The 21,416-nt window shown below is 45.5% G+C and overlaps 1 protein-coding gene across 1 annotated transcript in view; it reads left to right on the top strand.

The window, feature by feature from the left end:
• LOC309550260 (uncharacterized protein) overlaps positions 1–21,416 on the top strand; it is a gene marked incomplete at both ends in the record, with an annotated part of 1,652,360 nt that overhangs the window by 238,263 nt on the left and 1,392,681 nt on the right. Inside the window, one exon of the mRNA XM_082250668.1 lies at positions 4,565–4,792. Coding sequence (XP_082106794.1) covers positions 4,565–4,792 — 228 coding nt within the window. The remainder of the gene's footprint in view (positions 1–4,564; positions 4,793–21,416) is intronic.

Below are 21,416 nucleotides of genomic sequence, written 5' to 3'. Positions count from 1 at the left end.
TAAATACTCCCACTCCTACATGGAGAAATAGACAGTGATATCCTGACACCTTATAGGAACCTGACACACACAATGATACAGTCACCATCCAGACACATCCCTTGTCTGTTACTGGATAATGTCCCAGAATTCCCAGCACCGCTCACCTCTCCTCCATGATCTCTCTGGTGACTTCTAGAATCTTCTTTGTATTTCTCTATTATATCAGGGAGGGAGGTGGAGGCAATGTGATGGTCATATGATCTCCAGACTTCACAGGAGGAAAACTCTAGATCTGAACACAAATAATAAAATCAAATAAAATTCCCAGAATCCTCCTCACCCCACCATTCAGGTTTCCATTTGATTAAAGCCCCACCTCAGGCTGAGGTATAGTTTACCCCCACAGGACCCCCACACTACGCAGGGTAAAAGCTTTTTGCAGGCATTCTGACATCAATACATACAACGCAGGACCAACAGTCCCACTTTGCTAGTGAGGATGCCAAAGGTCCGCCCACATCCTAAGAGCATGAGGAAAAAAAGCCAGATGGAGGGACCTTGGGGGAGGAGCTGTGAGGTCAGTGTGATGTCATAGGACATATAGACTCCTGAATGGAGGGACATTTGGATAAAGAGATTTGAGGGGCCCTCTATATGAGGCTCTCATGTGAGCAGGTGATATGTGGAGCAACGGAGGGTAAATAGCAGACAATTTTCTCCAGAGCTTCTAATGGTGGGGATGGATTTTTCTGCATGCTGGTGCCAAGTTTCCACCCCCCAGGGTCACTGCAGGTGTGGAGAAATGCTGTATAAGAGGATATGGAGGAGAGATGAGGAGGAGATCCAGGAATCAGGATAAAGGTCGGGACAAGGAACAGACGAGCGCATCCAAGAGATGAGGGGGAGGGGAGGAAGTCACTTAAGGTGACCATAGATACATGGAAATTCAGCTGGTTCAGCAGGGATCGGTCACATTTCCATCCATGTGTGGTCACTGCCGGATAAAAGGCTCTCAATCAGTGGCTGCAGCCAATGGCTTCATCACTGATCTGTGTATTCTGAGAGTGGAGGAGCGCCCCCCATTGTCAGAATACAATAGTGCAGTGGGGAGAATTTCCCCATCCCCCTCCAATGTGTGGATGAGGGAATCGGTTCAGTTTTTTTCACTCAGCCCGCTGTCTGAACGATAAAACTGAACCATGTATGGCCAGCTTTAGAAGCAAGATATATTATTCAATAACTGATCCCCCTGAAGGGGTTAATCTACGTATTACCTCCTCTGCCAACAGTTCCTGCATTGTCTTCTCTCTCTGTTCTTCCAAATGGAATGTCCTGTATGAATCTGACATCACTTCCTGTCTGTATTCCATAGATACTTCCTGTCTGTATTCCATAGAGACTTCCTGTCTGGGTAGAAGTAAGATCACCACCTTGTGGAGCTCAGAGGAACTGCAGCCCTGAGAACCGTCTGGTAGTGTGAACACGGCCTTGTGCTGTGTGTGTATGTACTGTATATCCTTCCCCTTTCTCTCCTCCCTGAGTGTGTATGAAAAGCGGAGCTCCTGCTGGAACAGCGGTCGGAGGAGGAAGCCGAGTCTAGGAGGGAGACTGACAGAAAGCACAGCAGACTTGCAGGAGTGAGCGAGGAGGATCCAGTTCCTTTGCCATCGGAGGTGAGGAGAGTGTGAAGGATGTTTGTGACTCTGATAGCTGAAAAGCTGGGAGTCATATTGCTCTGGTGAGTGGGGAAGCACTACTAAGGGGGCGCCCTTATCATCACATGTGTAAGAGGTACAAGAAGGCGTGGCTACACTACAGCTGGCACAGTTTGGAGCACGGAGCACTTTCACACCTTATCAACTTTTTATTCATTAATGGACAATCATTTATTTTTAGCAAAATAAGGTAATTGAAGTAGATGCCAAATGGGAGCAGTGGACTTGCAGAGAACACTATATTGAGCACAAAATATTGTATGATTACATGAATTTGCACAGATTTTTTACTTTGTTTAATATAGCAGCAAATATTATAAGAACAATGAAGTAGGTGCAAAGTGGAAGCAGTAGATCTGCAGAGAATATTATTTTGAGCCCCTAGCACTTTATATATGAATGTATCCACATATTTTAGTGTATTTGTGATAATTTATGTGCACACACAATAGGACAGCGCTGTGACACATAATACTCTTCTAGTTGATAAAGGGAATACTTACCTTTGTTACAGCAGCAGTCCGGTAGAAGTTATTTTTGTAGGTATTTGAGTTGTTACACATAGCGCAGGTTTTTTTCCATTTATATTGGTGACATAATTGCCCAAATCTGGGGATCAGGAGCCATTTCCACCCTTTACTCTCGGCTGGAGTTCTTTGTATCCATATAACAGATGTTCTACATGACTAAATCTGCAATAAATTTTACTGCAAAATCAAAGGTGCCAAAATGTCCCCCCCCCCCCGAGCAGTAATATATTTCTATCCCCCTTGGTGGGAGTGGAGATGACCCATCTATAAGGATATACAGTACATACACACACAGCACAAGGCCGTGTTCACACTACGAGACGTTTCTCAGGGCTGCAGTTCCTCTGAGATCCACAAGGTGGTGATCTCACTTCTACCCAGACAGGAAGTCTCTATGGAAGGCAGGAAGGGAGTCAGGTATAAACAGGAAGTAATGTCAGGTACAGACAGGAAGTTCTGGGTGAGAGGTGAGTCAGGAGGAAATAAAGAGAAGACATTACTGGAAGAGGCAGCAGAGGAAGTAATAAGATCTTATTTTCAATTTATACCCAGTAACCCCCCACCCCCCCCCCCCCCCCTGTCATGTCTGTCCTCTTCCTCCATAGTCACTGTGACGTCTTTTATCTCCAGCAGATGATGATACACACATATATAGTGTGGAATCCTAGATCAACCCCTTCATGGGGATCAGTTGATGAATAATATATCTTGCTTCCAAAGCTGATCATACATGGTTCAGTTTAATCGTTCAGCCAACAGGAGTGAAAACAGAAGTGATTCCCCCATGTACACATTGGAGGGGTATCGGGGAAACCTCCCCACTGCACTATTGCATTCTGACAATGGGGGGCGCTCCTCCCCTCTCAGAATACACAGATGAGTGATGAAGCTATTGGCTGCAGCCGCTGATGGAGTGACTTTTATCCGGCAGTGACCACACATGGATGGAAATGTGACCGATCCCTGCTGAACCAGCTGAATTTCCATGTATCTATGGTCACCTCCCCTCCCCCTCATCTCCTTCATTATTTAAGTCATGCTGAGATAATCTCCTATTGGCTGAGCAATATTCTCATTTGTCTCTGAGCTCCTTCTTGCTATTCCTTGTCCTGCCTGTTGTTTCCTTGGATTGATTTTCTGTGTAGTGACCCCGGCTTCATCTCTTGGATGCGCTCCTCTGTTGCTTTCCCTGAACTTTTTCCTGATTCTCATCTCACACCCAACATAAAAAATGGAATTTGTGATCCACAAGGCCAAATTTTACAAGACTCCCGAACTGCCAGAATCTTAGCAAACACTAAACTGTCAACATTTAGTATTTTCCGACTAGGGATCATAGTGCCTAAATGCATTCTGACCTTCATATTGCCCCCTGATATCCTCATCCTTTTATTGTACAACCAATACCAATCCAGATAATTCTCTGTTATCAATATTATCTGTCTACAGGGAAACCTTCAAAGGTGATGGCACCAATGATGAGGATGGAGGAGGACCGTGGTCATATGACTGAGGGAATACTAAACCTCACCCTGGAGATCATCTACCTGCTGACCGGAGAGGTGAGGAGGATTCTGGGAGGTCACATGACATCACTCTTATCTCTATTAATAAAACACAGACCTGACCGGAGAGGTGAGGAGGATTCTGGGATTCTAACATTGTATTCCTATTGTTTCCTCAATACAGAGATTTCCTCCTCTGAAGTCAGGTGATCATATGACCATCACAGTGCCTCCATGAGACTCCCTAAATCCTGAGAGACACAACATGCAGAAGATTCTAGAAGTCACCAAGAAGATGTTGGAGCTGCTGACAGGAGAGGTGAGCGGTGCTGGGAATTCTGGGACATTATCCAGTAACAGACAAGGGATGTGTCTGGATGGTGACTGTATCATTGTGTGTGTCAGGTTCCTATAAGGTGTCAGGATGTCACTGTCTATTTCTCCATGGAGGAGTGGGAGTATTTAGAAGGACACAAGGATCTCTACAAGGACGTCATGATGGAGAATCAGCCGCCCCTCACATCACCGGGTAAGAGGAGACTTTATTGTAAAGGAGAGAGCAGTACGGAGGATCCACCTAGATCCCCCATCATCTGATAAACACATAGAAACAATGTATTCAGTCAGTGTGTGTGTTTCCTACAGATGGATCCAGTAATGGGAACCCACCAGAGAGATGTCCCCGTCCTCTGTATTCCCAGGATTCCACACAGGAAGGTCACACCATCCCTCACCATCATCAGGTAGATGAGGAACAATCACTGATAGTATCATTAGGATCTGTACATTATCTGCATTGTTACCATTGATGTCATTTTTATTATATATTCAGAGTGGAAACCTGAGAGATTCTAAAGTTGGAGTTAAAGAAGAGATAAAAGAGGAGGATGATGAGGATGGGGTGATGAAGGAGTCAGAGTTTCTAAAAGAACACAAAGATCTGTACCAGGACACCATGGTGGAGTCATCCAGCTACAGAAACCCACCAGAGAGATGTCCCCGTCCTCTGTATTCCCGGGATTCCACACAGGAAGGTCACACCATCCCTCACCATCATCAGGTAGATGAGTGACAATGATTGGTAGTTCTGATTTATATACAGCATGTTTGTTACAATTAATGTTTTATTATATATTCAGAGTGGAAACCTCAAGGATGATAATATTGATGTTAAAGAAGAGTATAAAGAGGAGGATGAGGCGTATGGAGTGATGGAGTTTTCAGAAGGACACAAGGATATGATGGAGCCACCTAATAACAGGAACCCACCAGAGAGATGTCCCCGTCCTCTGTATTCCCGGGATTCCACACAGGAAGGTCACACCATCCGTCAATGTTACAAGGTTGGTGAGACAGAGATTATAAAACACAGACTCATGGAGACAATGTGTGTATTTTTATATGATGTCACAATAATAAATCTTATATCTTACAGATGATATTCTCTCTCATTTTCTTGGTTTAGAGTGGAGATCCAATCGATATAGAATTTGAGGTTAAAGCAGAAGAAGAAGAGACGTATGTGAGGGATGATCAGCAGTCTATGGAGGAGGATGGAATAACGGGGACATTTATAGAGGAGGACACTCCTACAGAGATCAGCACAGGTGGGTCATTAACACTAAATACATTCCTCCACCCATACTGCTCACTGATTGGTCCAGAGAAAGGCAAAGACTGGGTGATTTTAGCCTGTAATACCCTGGTCACTTTCCTGACCGGCATTCTTCTTGCTGTATTTCTCTCAGATATTCTTCCATCTCTATGCTTCAGTCACAATTTAAGTCTCTAGACTGCATTTATAGAGATTCTGGGGTTCAGCTGGCAGCAAAATGATGATTTCACCATTGGTATTACTAGACCTAGGCACCTGGGGTATGTGCTTTGGGTCTTCTACCTCATGTCCTGGTCTAGTAAGATCTCTGACAGAACAATTCTCCCGGGGTTACTTCTTGTGTTGTTTGCTGGCTGTGCCGGGTGGAGAGATATGTCTGTATAGTCTCAGACCCAAGTCACTGAGTGCAGTCTCAGGAGATGGGAGGCAGCGGTGTGGGACTCCTGCAACTTGTCTCAAGTAAACATTTAAAGCTTCCACTGAATACTGAATACCGTTATTATAAGTCCTGACCCTTACACTGTATAACTTATATTGTACATTACATACTCCTTACCCCTGCACTATATACCCTATGTTGTAAATTACATGCTCCTGACTCCTGCACTATATACTCTATGTTGTACAATACATACTTCTGACCCCTGCACTATATAATCTATGTTGTACATTACATACTCCTGACCCCTGCACTATATAATCTATGTTGTACATTACATACTCCTGACCCCTGCACTATATACTCTATGTTGTACATTACATACTCCTGACCCCTGCACTATATACTCTATGTTGTACATTACATACTCCTGACCCGTGCACTATATACACTATGTTGTACATTACATACTCCTAACCCCTGCACTATATACTCTATGTTGTACATTACATACTCCTGACTAGGGATGCACCGAATATTCGGCGGCCGAACATTATTCGGCCGAAAATAGAGAAAATAGCACTTTCGGCGTTCGGCCGAATAAGTCAAAAGGCCGAATAATTTTGAGCCGAACAATGTCAGCTTCCGCCCTGACCGCTCACCTTCCTCATTGCGGCTCGCGGCTCCCTTCTCACACGCCGCCGGTGTCCTGTCCGGCCGCGAGTAGGGGGTGTGACGTCACGCGCGCGTCCCGCCCCCTGCTCCTTCACACTAGGTCCACGCCCCGCCCCCCTGTTCGCAGCTTTTGGCTCTGGCTGCAGTTCAGGTATGTGATGTGGAGCTGAGCACATTTGGGGGAGAATACGGTAGCTGGCAGCTGCACAAGCATTAGTTTGCAGACTGCCATATGTTGTTGCCACTTGCCATGCTCATTACATTATAGTGCCCTATAAAGTGCCCCTTAAAAAAAAAAAAAAAGAAAAAAAATGTGCCCAACAGAGTGCTCCCTTGACATAAAATGTGGCCATCAGCGTGCCCCTTATTTTATGCTAAGGGACATGCTGATGAGCATATTTTATGTTAAGGGGCACTCTGATGAGCATATTATATGTTAAGGGGGACTCTGATGGGCATATTTTATTTTAAGGGGCACGCTAATGGGTATATTTTATGTTAAGAGCAACGCTGATTTAAATGTTTTGTTTTGCCCATCAGAGTGCCCCCTAACATAAAATGTGCCCATCAGCGTGCCCCCTAACATAAAATGTGCCCATCAGCATGCCCCCTAAAAATTGGCAAAATAAATGGAAAAAATGCGAAACACCGCGTTCGGTATTCGGCCTTCGGCCAAGCATTTCATTATTATTCGGCTTTGGCCAATAATTTCATTTCGGTGCATCCCTACTCCTGACCCCCTGCGCTATATACTGAATGTTGTACATTACATACCCCTGACCCCTGCACTATATACTCTATATTGTACATTACATACTCCTGACCCCTGCACTATATACTCTATATTGTACATTACATACTCCTGACCCCTGCACTCTATGTTGTACATTACATCATTCTGTTTTCAATAGTTTTTATTAAGGTTTTTTCAGAATAACATAGAAAATACAATGAACTAACAAACAGTAGCATGTCTTTCCCAATTGTCCATCCGATGTAAAAGAAAGAAAACAGCAGAACAAATTGTGGTTTGCAAGCCCCTAACACATACTTAACATTTTCCCTGAGACATCAAAAAGAGCTACTCAAGCTATACACAATACTTGTCAAGTTTAACCACTTGCCTACAGTGCACTTTCACCCCCTTCCTGCCCAGACCGATTTTCAGCTTTCAGCGCTCTCACACTTTGACTGAGAATTACTCAGTCATGCAACACTGTACCCATACAAAAATTGTGTCCTTTTTTTCACACAAATAGAGCTTTCTTTTGATGGTATTTGATCAATACTGGGTTTTTTATTTTTTGTGCTATAAATAAAAAAAGACTGAAAATATCGTGAAAAAACGCATTTTTCTTTGTTTCTGTCATAAAATTTTGCAAATTAGTCATTTTTCTTCACAAATTTTGGCCAAAATTTATACTGCTACTTATCTTTGGTAAAAATAACCCAAATAAGTGTATATTATTTGGTCTTTGTGAAAGTTATAGAGTCCACAAGCTATGGTGCGAATCATTGAAAATTGATCACACTTGATCACACCTGATGTACTGAAGGCCTATCTCATTTCTTGAGACACTAAAAAGTCAGGAAAGTACAAATACCCCCCAAATGACCCCTTTTTGGAAAGTAGACATTCCAAGGTATTTAATAAGGGGCATGGTGAGTTTTTTGAAGTTGTAATTTTTTCCCACAATGCTTTGCAAAATGAAGATTTTTTTTTTTTTTTTTTACAAATTGCCGTATTAACAGGTTATTTCTCTCACACAGCATATGTATACTTGCAACTACACCCCAAAACACATTCTACTACTCCTCCTGAGTATGGCGATACCACATGTGTGAGACTTTTTCACAGCCTGGCCACATACAGAGGCCTAACATCCAAGTAGCAGCGTCCGGCATTCTAGGAGCACAAATTACACATATAATTTCCTGACAACCTATCGCACTTTTGAAGGCCCTGGAGCACCAGGACAATGGAAACCCCCATAAAATGACCCCATTTTGGAAATCAAACAGCCCAACGTATAATTTTTGAGGCATAATGAGTCTTTTGAATATGTCATTTTTTTCCACAAGTTTTTGGAAAATGTGGAAAGAAAATGAAAACACATTTTTTTTTTTACACAAAGCTGTCCATTTATGCAATATTTCTAACACATAGCATGTACATAGCAAAAATTGCACTCCGATACCACATGTGTAACACTTTTTCACAGCCTAGCAACATACAGAGGCCTAACATCCAAGTAGCGCTTTACACAAAGTTGTCCATTTATCCACTTTAAGACTGGGCCTATTTTTGACACTTGGTGTTTACAAGCTAAAATCATTTTTTTTGCTAGAAAACTACTTGGAACCCCCAAACATTATATATTTTTTTTTAGCAGAGACACTAGAGAATAAAATGGAGATCGTTGCAATATTTTTTATCACACCATATTTGCGCAGCAGTCTTCCAAATGCGATTTTTTTTTTTTGAAAAAAATTCACTTTTTTAAACTAAAAAATAAGAAAACAGTAAATTTAGCACAATTTTTTCCATAATGTGAAAGATAATGTTACGCCGAGTAATTAGATACCCAACATGTCATGCTTCAAAATTGCACATGCTCACAGAATGGCGCCAAACATTGGTACTTAAAAATCCCCATAGGCAACATTTTAAAAATTTCTGCAGGTTACTAGCTTAGAGTTACAGAGGAGGTCTAGGGCTCAAATTATTGCTCTCGCTCTAACAATCGCGGCGATACCTCACATGTATGGTTTGAACACCGTTTACATATGTGGGCGGGACTTGCGTATGAGTTTGCTTCTGCGCGCGAGCTAACGGGGACAGGGCGCTTTAATTTTTTTTTTTCCTATTTATTTTATTTATTATTTTTTTATTTTTACACAGTTTTAAAAAAAAAATGTTTTGATCATTTTTATTCCTATTACAAGGAATGTAAACATCCCTTGTAATAGAAATAGGCATGACAGGTCCTCTTTATTGTGAGATCTGGGGTCAAAAAGACCTCACACCTCACAACTACACTAAAAAAGAAAAAAAAAAAAAAAAATTGTTGAAAGAGGAAAAAAAAAAAAGAAAAAAAAAAAAAGCGGCCCTTTAAACCGGTTGCTAGGCAACGTCTTTTGACGTAGCTCCGGTCCTCCAAGACCATAGAGTTGAGCGAGGGCCATCTTGCCCTCACTCGACTTCCTGTCTCTGAGGGTCCGGGACCGGATAGTTTTCCCCGCTGCCGGCGGGTCCGGTAAGCTGGGAAAACGTCTGGGACACGGCGGGAGGGGGGGGGCACCTCTTCCCCTGCACCGTAAGGGTAATTCCGTGGCGAATCCGCCACTGGGACCACCCTTATCTGAAAGCCGACCGCCCGCTGTTTCAAAAAATACCGGGGTTATGGGGGCTATCTGCTGCCATAACCCCAGTATTTAGCTTTTAATGGCCGACGCCTATAGTCGTTAGGCGGTCAGTAAGTGATTGCATGTATATGGCAAACAGGTGACGATGACTGATGGGGTGACAGGTGACGATGACTGATGGGGTGACAGGTGACAATGACTGATGGGGTGACAGGTGACGATGACTGATGGGGTGACAGGTGACGATGACTGATGGGGTGACAGGTGATGATGATTGATGAGGTGACAGGTGACGATGATTGATGAGGTGACAAGTGACGATGATTGATGGGGTGACAGATGACAATCACTGACGGGGTGACATGTGACGATGATTGATGGGGTGACAGGTGACGGTGATTGATGGGGTGACAGGTGACGGTGATTGATGGGGTGACAGGTGACGGGCGATGGTGACTGATGGGTGACAGGTGACGGGCGATGGTGCACGGCGGTACTGATGGCAGTCTCTGGTGACCGGTGAACTTTAGGCTACGTTCACATGTGAGCGTAGCGATCGCGGGCAGAATAACTGCGATTCCGCCCCCGATCCAGAAATCATTGCAAATTGCGGGACGCCTGTGCGTTGCCCGTGATTTGCAATAGCACCCCAAACGCTGTGCGATGTTGCTGCGATTTCCGCCTGCCGAATCGAGGTAACATCACGCAAACAACGCATGACGCCCCAAAGAAGCTCCTGTACCTTTTTTGGGCGTCATTTGCAATGATTTCCGGATCGCGGGCAGAATCGCGGTGATTCTGCCCGCGATCGCTGCGCTCACATGTGAACGTAGCCTTATGGGTGTCAATTTCTGGGCACTGATGAGGTGACTGTTGGGTGACAGGTGACATTGGGGGGGGGGGCTGAGGACTGTGTGGGGACCTTTATTTGTGTGATTTTTACTTTGATTTTTACTTTTGACAGGTGTACAGATCAGTAACTCACTATTTCTAGCTCTGCTCTCCTCACACTGGAAACTGTATGAGGGGAGAAGAGCTAGTAACAGTCAGTGACTGCTCTTTGTTTACATTTTGTGATCGGCTCTGAATGGATTCACAGCCGATCACTTAGTAAACAGTCACTGTCAGTGAATGTTTACTACTGCCGGTGACAGCTGTGTTCCTACGGAACACAGTGCCACTGACATGACCGCGCTGCGCGCTCCCGATCGCGCATGCGCGCTCATCTCCCGGGCGCCTCCATTGTGATCGGCTGTGTCATTGGAACACAGCCGATCACGTGGGAAACAGCCATGCCTATTGGCTGTTTCCCCCCTGCCGGTGACCGGCTGTGTCCCGGGGACACGCCGACACCGGCAGTGCACGGCGGCGCGCCCGCCATCGCACGCCTGCCCTGCATTTACTGGGTCACGTCATATGACGTCCGCCCAGGATAATAGCCGCACCGTCCCGCCGTCATATGACGGCGGGCGGGCGGTAAGTGGTTAAGGATTAGTTTATATGCTAAGCAAACTGCAATTTACATATAAAAGGTAATAAGGCACCGCAAACTTTCATTGTTGAGCAAGAAAACATGTTGCACCGCTTTATTCTGTACCCCATCTCCAGGACAGGTGGCACTAGCATGTGCAAGTTCGGCAATTGGGAGTATCCAATAAGGATACCTACTGAGTAGTAGAGTAAAGAAAGGAAGGAAAAAAGTAAAGGTGGAAGGAGAAAAAATAAGAAAGTGGACCAGGCCCCCTACCCCAAGTCCCACGCTCCCAGTACCCACACAGCCGGCTACAGGTTTATGAGTTACCAGTTAGATAATGGAGCCATGGTTCCCACACTTTATCAAACATCTTAATTTTATCATTCAATATTGCAGACATGCATTCATTCAACATAATCCAAGAGAGTTTATGCCTGAGCTGTTCGAATGGCAGGACAGGAGACCTCCAGGACCTTGCTATCATAATTTTCGCAGCTGTGAATATAAAGATAAGTCGTCTCTGGGCCTTCGTGGCAGTCTCCACTTTGAGACCCAGCAGGGCCTGCTGTGGGGATTTGGTCAAATTAATTTGGGTGAGGGTGTAAATAAAATTATACACCCTTATCCTATAACGTGGTACCTTATGGCACTGCCACCAGATATGGTACATCGGTTCTTCCTGACCACAGCCACAAAAACACAATGGAGACGCACCAGGTACATAAGTGGCCAGCCGCACCGGCACCATATACCACCTCAGAAGCACTTTGTAGTTTGCCTCTATGATGGAAGTATTAATTGACGATCTCGAGGCCTCCTGCGCCATAGGTTGCCAGTCGTCCAGCTCAATGCATTCCTGAAGATCCGCCTCCCACTTCACCATATAAGTCAACTTAGCGTAAGAGTCCGTCAATATATTATATAGCTCAGAGATATGACTTTTAGCCGTATCAAACTTTTGACATAAAAATTCCATGGGGGTCATTGTTGCTATATCAAAATGTTGTGATAAGGTGCGCAGGAAATGTGTGATTTGAGTAAAGCGGAAGGATTCAGACATAGGCATGGCATACTTCTCGATTGATTTCTGTCTTGTTAAGATAACCCTATGATCACAGAAATCAGCTATGCGCATTAAACCTTTGTTGGTCCACCATGCAAATGCTCTGGGGGATAGGCCCGGGGGGAACCCGGTGTTATTGAGTATAGGAGCCAAGGGGGTATGGAGTGATTTAAAGTTGTGAGATTTCACATTACATCATTCTGATACTATATAGTCCTATCTTTTGTATCTTATACAATATATTGTACATTACATAGGCCTGACTTCTGGTCTCTCCCATCAACCCACTGCTATATATACACATAATATGGATTCTCTTTTGTTACACCCATTTCCTACCAGCTGGACATTTTATATCTGATGATTTGATTGGAGGACAGACTTTTACATGTTGATAATAATGTGATAACATCCTCAAACTTTGGAACCTTAAACAGAAAGTGATAATGAGGGAGGAGTCAATAACCCAATGATGGTGGTCTTCAGGATCAGTCCAGTCTTCATCTTGGTTGTTCTCCCCCCATCCTCACTCTCTGACCTCTGGTGGGACTCAGCCCCGCTGTTATTCATGACTAAATCATGGACTAAATAAGGAAGTGTGGGACTTCTTGTGTTGGGAAGATGGCAATGAGTGATAGATGGGGAGGGGGACACTCGTCCTATAATCCCCTCATCACTGTCACTCCTATAAAAGACAGTTCTCGTTGTTTCCTCACTCTCTGACTAAGGTCCAGGAATAAAGAAATGAACTGGTAGGAGATCAGAGGATCCATTTACTAGTTACCTTGAGGGTGGAAATGTAAGATCCTCAGAGACAAAGCTGTCTGATGTGGGTGGAGTCCTGGTTTAGGGGAACCAATCTGCTGATGTCTAGTAATAATCTTTGTATTTCTATTTTAGTAGATGGACGGGAGATGAGGAAAACCTCAGAGGATTGTCTCACTTTGTTTCCAGACTGTAAAGTAGAAGATGAGGACATCACACGGTATAGTCCAGGAGAAAACCCGGCTACCTCAAATGTCCATCCGGCACCACACGGTGTAGATGGACCATCGTATTCCTCTTATCCTGAGGAACCTCAGACTGTGAGGGACAGTGTCGGACCATCGTATTCCTCTTATCCTGAGGAACCTCAGACTGTGAGGGACAGTGTCGGACCATCGTATTCCTCTTATCCTAAGGAACCTCAGACTGTGAGGGACGGTGCCGGACCATCGTATTCCTCTTATCCTGAGGAACCTCAGACTGTGAGGGACGGTGCCATGCTTCCAACAGATAAGAGCTTTTCCTGTACTGAGTGTGGGAAGTGTTGCCCTTCTAAAACCAAACTTGATGTACATAAGCGATCTCACATGGGGGAAAAACCGCATTCCTGTCCTGAGTGTTTCCATTTTAAATGCAATCTTGATGTGCACAAACGATCTTGCACAGGTGAGAAGCCGTATTCCTGTCTTGACTGTGGGAAATGTTTTTCACAGAAGTCCAATCTTTACGTACATCAGAGATTACACGCAGGGGAGAAGCCATATTCCTGTAATGAGTGCGGGAAATGTTTTTCACGAAAGTCCCATTTTATCATGCATCAGAGATCTCACACGGGGGAGAAACCGTATTCCTGTCCTGAGTGTGGAAAATGTTTTTCAGACAAGTCCATTCTTTACAGACATCAGAGATCACATACGGGACAGGGGCTACTTCCCTGTTCTGAGTGTGGGAAATGTTTTTCACAGATGTCCAGTCTTGCCAGACATCAGAAGTCTCACATGGATGAAAATACTTATTCCTGTCCTGAGTGTGGGAAATGTTTCCCAACAAAAATAAATTTTGTTATTCATCAGAGGTGTCACACGGGGGAGAAGCCATATAACTGTCCTGAGTGTGGGAAAAGCTTTTCACAGAAGTCCCATCTTCACACACATCAGCAACTGCACACAGGGCTGAAGCCATTTTCCTGTTCAGAGTGTGGGAAATGTTTTGTACGAAAATCAAATCTTGTTAGACATCAGAGATCTCACACGGGGGAGAAGCCGTATTCCTGTTCAGAGTGTGGTAAATGTTTTGTACGAAAATTAAACCTTGTTACACATCAGAGGTCCCACACGGGGGAGAAGCCATATTCCTGTCCTGAGTGTGGTAAATGTTTTTCACAGAAGTCCATTCTTTACAGACATCAGAGATCTCACACGGGGGAGAAGCCTTATTCCTGTCCTGAGTGTGGGAAATGTTTTTCACAGAAGCCCCATCTTATCACACATCAGAGATCTCACACAGGGGAGAAACCACTTTCCTGTCCTGAGTGAGGGAATAGTTAAAGCGGAGTTCCGGCCTCAAAATCGACAAAATAGATTTTGGGCCATCCGCTTGCTGAGTGTCACCTGAAAAACAAATGGATAATCACAATTTTTTTTTTGTTTACTTACCTTGTTATTGAAGAAAATATACTCACCTTTCTTCCTCTTCCTTCCTCTGCGGCCGCGGCCCGTGCCGTCACTTCCTCCTTGCATTATTTCCTGGGAGCTGAACGTCATCGCTCCCAGTCATCAATGCGCCTGCACCGGCCCGCTCGTCACTTCCGGTGCAGACGCATCATTCCCTGCCAAACAGCTTCTGGAATGACGCGCCTGCACCGGAAGTGACGGCGGGGCCCGTGCAGTGCATTGTGGGACAGAAGAGGACACGGAATAGGACGCAGAAGAGGACGCGCTGGCTTCAGCTGCCCACACCTGAGATGGCAGCGCTGGAGAAGAATTTTTCAAGGTAAGTATTGTGACGGGAGTCACTTTGGGCATGGGGGTTGTGGACCCTAAATTCCTTTAGAGAGGTTGGGGGGCACCATGCCCAGCCTTATGGGGCTCTCTTATGTTTAAGTCACCCTCCATCTGTTATGGATGCAGGGTGACCAGGAGGGTGGTGAACACTGAAAATATGGTTTGGACTACTACAAATGGGACAGTCATATTCAGGAATAATGTCTCCCTTGTAAAATGACGATTTTATTCCCTGTATAGTATGAGGTCTCTGAACAGGAAGTACAACTCTTAATATGGTCATTCCAGGAAGTTCAATGAGGAGACGGTCTGGCTAACAATGTTGCTTTTGTCTGAGGTGGCTTTCCATTCACCTATTGTCAGGTGTGCTAATGACCTCACCTGTTGTCTGCTCTTCCTCCCTCTGCGGCCCTAACGAGCCCTCAATACACATTACTCTGAGTGTCAATACATCCCTTAATGGAGTGTGAGGCCTCCAGCTTGTCGGAAGGTGCTCTGCCTCCCCCTGCTGGCGGATTTTGGAAAGTGCACCATGCTGACACCCTGCCTTCGGTGACACGTTACATTTGCGACAGGCGGGAAGAGTGAGCGGACACAGAGAGAGAGACAAAAATTCAGCCCAGCGCTCACTCCGAAAGGGAAGACTGGCGTGCTGCTCTCCTCAGGCAGGGAACTCCAATACGGGTACATAGAAAAGAAAGAAAGAGGAGGCGCAAACACCTAGTGCATTACCCGTGGTCAATTTGCAAATTGTTTAATAAAAAATGCCAAATGCATACTCACAGACATAAAGATAAAAACATGTTACAAGAATCCACCATGTGTGAACTGGGACACGTCCTTCAGTCAGGACCGCTAACGCGTTTCGGGGGTCTGGCCCCCTTCCTCAGAGCGAGAGACAACCTGCTGCCAGAACTACAACTCTTAGCTGGGGTGAGAGTGACACTGTGTGGCACAAAATAAAAAAAATAAATAAAAAAAACATTTTTTTTTTTTTTTAAATGATTTACATTGTCCCTGATTAACAGGGACACTGTAAAATACCCGGGACAGGCTCCTATTTGCCGGGATTGTCCCGGAAAAATGGGACAGTTGGCAGGTATGCGTCACTGGAGGTGAGGAGCAGATACTTAATGGTTTGAATTGCTTCAGATGGGACACCAATATTTGTCAGCAATATCTTAATGTAGAAATATGAAGATCTAATCCTATTTTACACTGGGAGACTTAGACTGTTATAGACAATTGCCATGACGTCTGACTCCTAGATAATGTGTGTATTCCATGTCCCTGCATGCCAGACAGGCTTCCCTATTGTTTGTGTATTGAAATGGAATGTGTATTGAATTAAAGTTTACCTGTCTCAATGTTAAATGTTAATGACCTCACATTGTTCTGTCCAGATGGCTAGATAATTTGTTTAGTTCCTGTATACACTTTTATCTGCATATGCTTCTGTAATCAGGCAGAGAGGAGGGATTGTGTACACTGTATGAGAGTGTAAAACTCTGTTTTCAACAAGGTCCACCTGGGCGGTTACCTTGTGGGGGGAAACTGTATAAAAGTATGTTTCTTGTTCAATAAAGTTGAGTTATACTTCACCCTCAATCTAGAGTCCTGTCTCTCATTGGGGGAATCTTCTACAAGGGATTGCTATGTCCTTCATACTCCCTTGCATAATCACTAAGCTCTTGTAACAGCTTGTGTTAAGAGCTTGTTCTGCTGCACTCTCTGGGGAAAGAGAGGTTCACAGACGGGAAGCTGGAGTCTTGTCGTAGGTTCAGGGTGGGTAGGAGACGGCGAGATCCTAACCAAGCTGCGGCAGTTCGTGGGGTCTGAAGTGGTTACGGTGTCTGGTGGAGTGCTTGGAGCCCTTGAGAAGCACTAGGAGCATCTGTCAATGGAGATACCTGGTCAGGGTGCCGGTTGATCCGTTACATCCACTCCCACCAAGGGGAATAGAAATATATTAGTGGTGAGTCCCCCGATATATATAGTATATATAATCATAATAATAAAATATACACATCAATCGTACATTGTATTATGTTTATATATAGGGGGTCTCACCACTATTTGCACATTGCAGCTCTGTGATATTTCTTCCCTTTTGCAGAGAGGGTGACACCATCACTCCTATATTCTAATACACAGGTTGATTAGCATCTCTGTTATTATTATTGTATGTGGCGGGTTTCATTATTTGCACATTGAAGCTCTGAAATTTCTCTAAATATTTTTGCAGAGGGGGTGACACCATCACCACTATGTTGCAATACATTGGTGGATTTGCACTGGATATTCATGTATAGGTGTGACCATTGCACTTATAAGCTCATTTGTAGAATATTATAGATGAAGTGTAGGGCAGTGCTGCATTTTTGGCTTTTTATTGTTGCACGTTAGATGAGGGAACCACCTAACAATATTCTCTTATTGCTTTTAAGATTTTTTTAGTTGCATTGTAGATGTTTTACTTGATTTTTTATGTCCTCTGTGTACTGGTAACCAGTAGCCCTGCATATTGGTGGTCAGTGTGCCCCTGTATGCTGGCGGTCAGTGTGCCCTTGTATGCTGGCGGTCCGTGTGCCCCCTGTAGGCTGGCGGTCAGTGTGCCCCCCTGTATGATTGAGGTCAGTGTGCCCCCCTGTATGCTGGAGGTCAGTGTGCCCCCCTGTATGCTGGAGGTCAGTGTGCCCCCCTGCATGCTGGTGGTCAGTGTTCCCCCTGTATGCTGGTGGTCAGTGTTTCCCCTGTATGCTGGCGGTCAGTGTTCCCCCTGTATGATGGAGGTCAGTGTGCTCCTGTATGCTGGAGGTCAGTGTGCCCCTGTATGCTGGAGGTCAGTGTGCCCCTGTATGCTGGAGGTCAGTGTGCCCCCTGTATGTTGGAGGTCAGTGTGCCCCCTGTATTCTGGAGGTCAGTGTGCCCCCTGTATGCTGGAGGTCAGTGTGCCCCCTGTATGCTGGAGGTCAGTGTGCCCCTGTATGCTGGCGGTCAGTGTACCCCCTGTATGCTGGCGGTCAGTGTACCCCCTGTATGCTGGCGGTCAGTTTACCCCCTGTATGCTGGTGGTCAGTGTGCCCCCTGTATTCTGGAGGTCAGTGTGCCCCTGTATGCTGGTGGTCAGTGTGCCCCCTGTATGCTAGCGGTCAGTGTGCCCCCTGTATGTGTTAGGTCAGTGTGCCCCCTGTAGGCTGGCGGTCAGTGTGCCCCCTGTACGCTGGCATTCAGTGTGCCCCCTGTAGGCTGGCGGTCAGTGTGCCCCCCTGTATGCTTGAGGTCAGTGTGCTCCCCTTTATGCTGGAGGTCAGTGTGCCCCCCTGCATGCTGGTGGTCAGTGTGCCCCCCTGTATGCTGGTGGTCAGTGTTCCCCCTGTATGCTGGCGGTCAGTGTTCCCCCTGTATGCTGGCGGTCAGTGTTCCTCCTGTATGCTGGAGGTCAGTGTGCCCCCTGTATGCTGGTGGTCAGTGTGTTATACCTGAAGGGTTTCACATGTACTGTTTCTTTAAGGCTGGCTCCACCCAGGAGTGATGACAAGGGTCAAGAGGCAGAGTGGCCATCTTAGAGACATGTAAGAGATGCATTGATATACAGAGCTGTCCTGTAATGCATGTTCTAGTGTACAGTGAGTCCTGAATAAACATCCGTTGTTCCAGACCAGAGTCCTGTGTCTCTCACAACACAGAGAATATAACAGTGGCGACGAGGATGGGATTTACAAGGTTACTATCCGTGTGAGAAAAGAAAGAAAGAAAAAAAAACAAAAAAACTCTGGATTGTCAGCTGGATACAAACAGCCACAGAGCCCAGCAGGAAAATTTCATTGATCGGGACATTAAGTGAATTTGATGGAGAACAGACAACCTGGAGTTCCTGGATTGAGAGACTGGAACAGTATTTTTGTGCAAATGCCATCCCAGGCGACAGGCAAATAGCAGTATTTGTGACAGTGGTTGGTGCTAGGACATATGACATGCTTAGGGATCTCCTTTTGACCTGAAAAACCAGCAACTAAGACTTTGGCAGAGCTCCTGACACTGTTAGGGAATCACTTCCAGCCTAAACCACTAGAGATTGCAGAAAGATTCCGGTTCTATCAGCGTCAGCAGCAGCTGGGTGAAGATATTAAGGCTTATGTGCTCGCCCTTCGCAGACTAGCCTCACCCTGTTCTTTTGGGGAGTATTTACCGACTGCACTGAGGCATAAGTTTGTCTTGGGACTAAATAGTGAGTCTAGCCAAAAGATACTGTTAACAGAGAAAGACCTTACCCTTACAAAGGCAATTGAGATAGCTTCAGTGATGGAAATGGCTGTGAAGGATACAGAGGCATTGAACCCCCAGAGCAGAAGGGAAGAAGTTAAAGAGGAAGTTTTCAGAACAGCAGTCAAGCCAACTGCAGCTAACTGTAAATATAGACCCTGACCAAACCGGGAGTCAGCTTGCTACCGTTGTGGGAATACAGACCATGATCACAAAGTCTGCCGGTTTAAGGATCAGCTCTGTCATAATTGTGACACCTGAATCTAATCTACCGTAGTAAGAAGGTGTGAAATAAACAACCTCTGAACACCAGGACAAAGGCATATATGGTGGGAAGATATACATCATCATCTGAATCAGAGGATGAGGAAGTGCTCCACAGATTGGACATACATCATATGCATTCAGCACCCTCAGCAATGACTGTAGAGGTAACCGTGGAAAGAAAGAAACTCAAGATGGATGTAGACACAGGAGCAGCAGTTTCAGTTATCACCCAGAAACAATTGAGAAAACTTTTGATCCGAACAACTGTCCGTCCAACACCAATCAAACTGCAGACATACTCAAAGCAGATACTCCACCCACTGGGGTACGTCAAAGTCCAGGTATCCTACAAGGGTCAGACAAAGAGTATGCCATTATATATCCTAGAACATGGGGGACCCCCTCTCTTTGGGAGGGACTGGATTGCTCACTTTGGCATGCCAGACATTGCCATTAACCCCTGCAACACTGTGACCATCCCATCAGGGGATGAAGAGGGATGGGTGGAATCCCTGAAACAGCGATTCCCACAAGTCTTTGATAACCATTTGGGGAAAATAAAGCATGACTGTGTGAGACTCAGGCTGAAACCCAACGCCCAGCCTAGGTTCTTCAAAGCTCGGATGGTACCTTTCGCACTCTGAGCAGGTGTGGAAGCTGAACTAAGCCGGCTGGAGGAACAAGGTGTCATCTCAAAGGTAGAGCACAGCAAGTGGGCATCACCAGTTGTACCAGTAAAGAAAGTGAATGGGGACTTACGTATTTGTGGCGATTTCCGCATGGCACTAAATTCTCAACTGGAGATAGACCAGTATCCCCTACTCAGAGTAGATGACATTTTTGCCTCTCTTGCAGGAGGTCAAAAGTTCACCAAGCTTGATCTCAGGCAAGCTTATTTACAGTTTGTCCCGCAAGTTTCTAACCATCAACACTCACAAGGGACTGTATGAATACAATCGGATGGTGTTTGGTGTAGCCTCCGCCCCCGCCAATATGGCAACGCTAAATGGATGAGATTTTGGCGGACATTCCTTTCACACAGTGCCTGTTAGATGACATGCTCATCACAGGCCTGACGGACCAGAAACACAAGTGTAACGTGGAGCTTGTGTTGGCGAGACTCCAAGAGCAGGGTCTAAAAGTGAACTTGGCAAAATGCCAATTCATGGTACCTAAATTGGAGTTTTTTGGCCACCTTGTGGATGCAGAGGGTATACACACCACGGAAGCCAAAGTTGATGCTTTAGTAAAAGCTCTAGCCCCAACCAACGTCCAACAGCTGCGATCATACCTGGGTTTGCTGAACTATTACCACAAATTCCTGCCAGATCTAGCACACACTTTGTTTCCGTTGAACAAGCTTTTGGAGAAACACTCCAGATGGAACTGGTCGGCTGCATGCCAACGTGCTTTTGAAGTTTCTAAGTGAAAGCTGTTGGCGTCACGCATGCTTGTGCACTATGACCTCCAAAGGCCTCTCACCTTGGCTTGTGATGCCTCACCCTATGGTCTAGGGCAGTGATGGCGAACCTATGGCATGCGTGCCACAGCTGGCACGCAGAGCTCTCTCTGCCGGCACGCAGGAGGAAGACTGACCGAATAGGCATCCATCCATACAAGCTGCACTCCCCATCTAACTACATTTCCCACAAGTCTAGGGCAGGGAGTGACGTGCCCGTGGTGGGCGTGGAGGCAGGGGGTGAGGTGTCCGGGGCGGGCATGAAGAAGAAGAGGCGGCTCCTGCGCAGCTCTGAGGCCAGTAGTGAAGTGCGGCAGGAAAGAGCTGCTGAGCGGTTGGAAGGCACAAGCAG

This window comes from Pelophylax lessonae, assembly GCF_965119305.1.
Source record: "Pelophylax lessonae genome assembly, chromosome: 3".
In the NCBI taxonomy this organism is placed as follows: domain Eukaryota; kingdom Metazoa; phylum Chordata; class Amphibia; order Anura; family Ranidae; genus Pelophylax; species Pelophylax lessonae.
The sequence above is the reverse complement of the archived record's forward strand: the minus strand, read 5'-3'. Positions and strand labels throughout refer to the sequence as shown.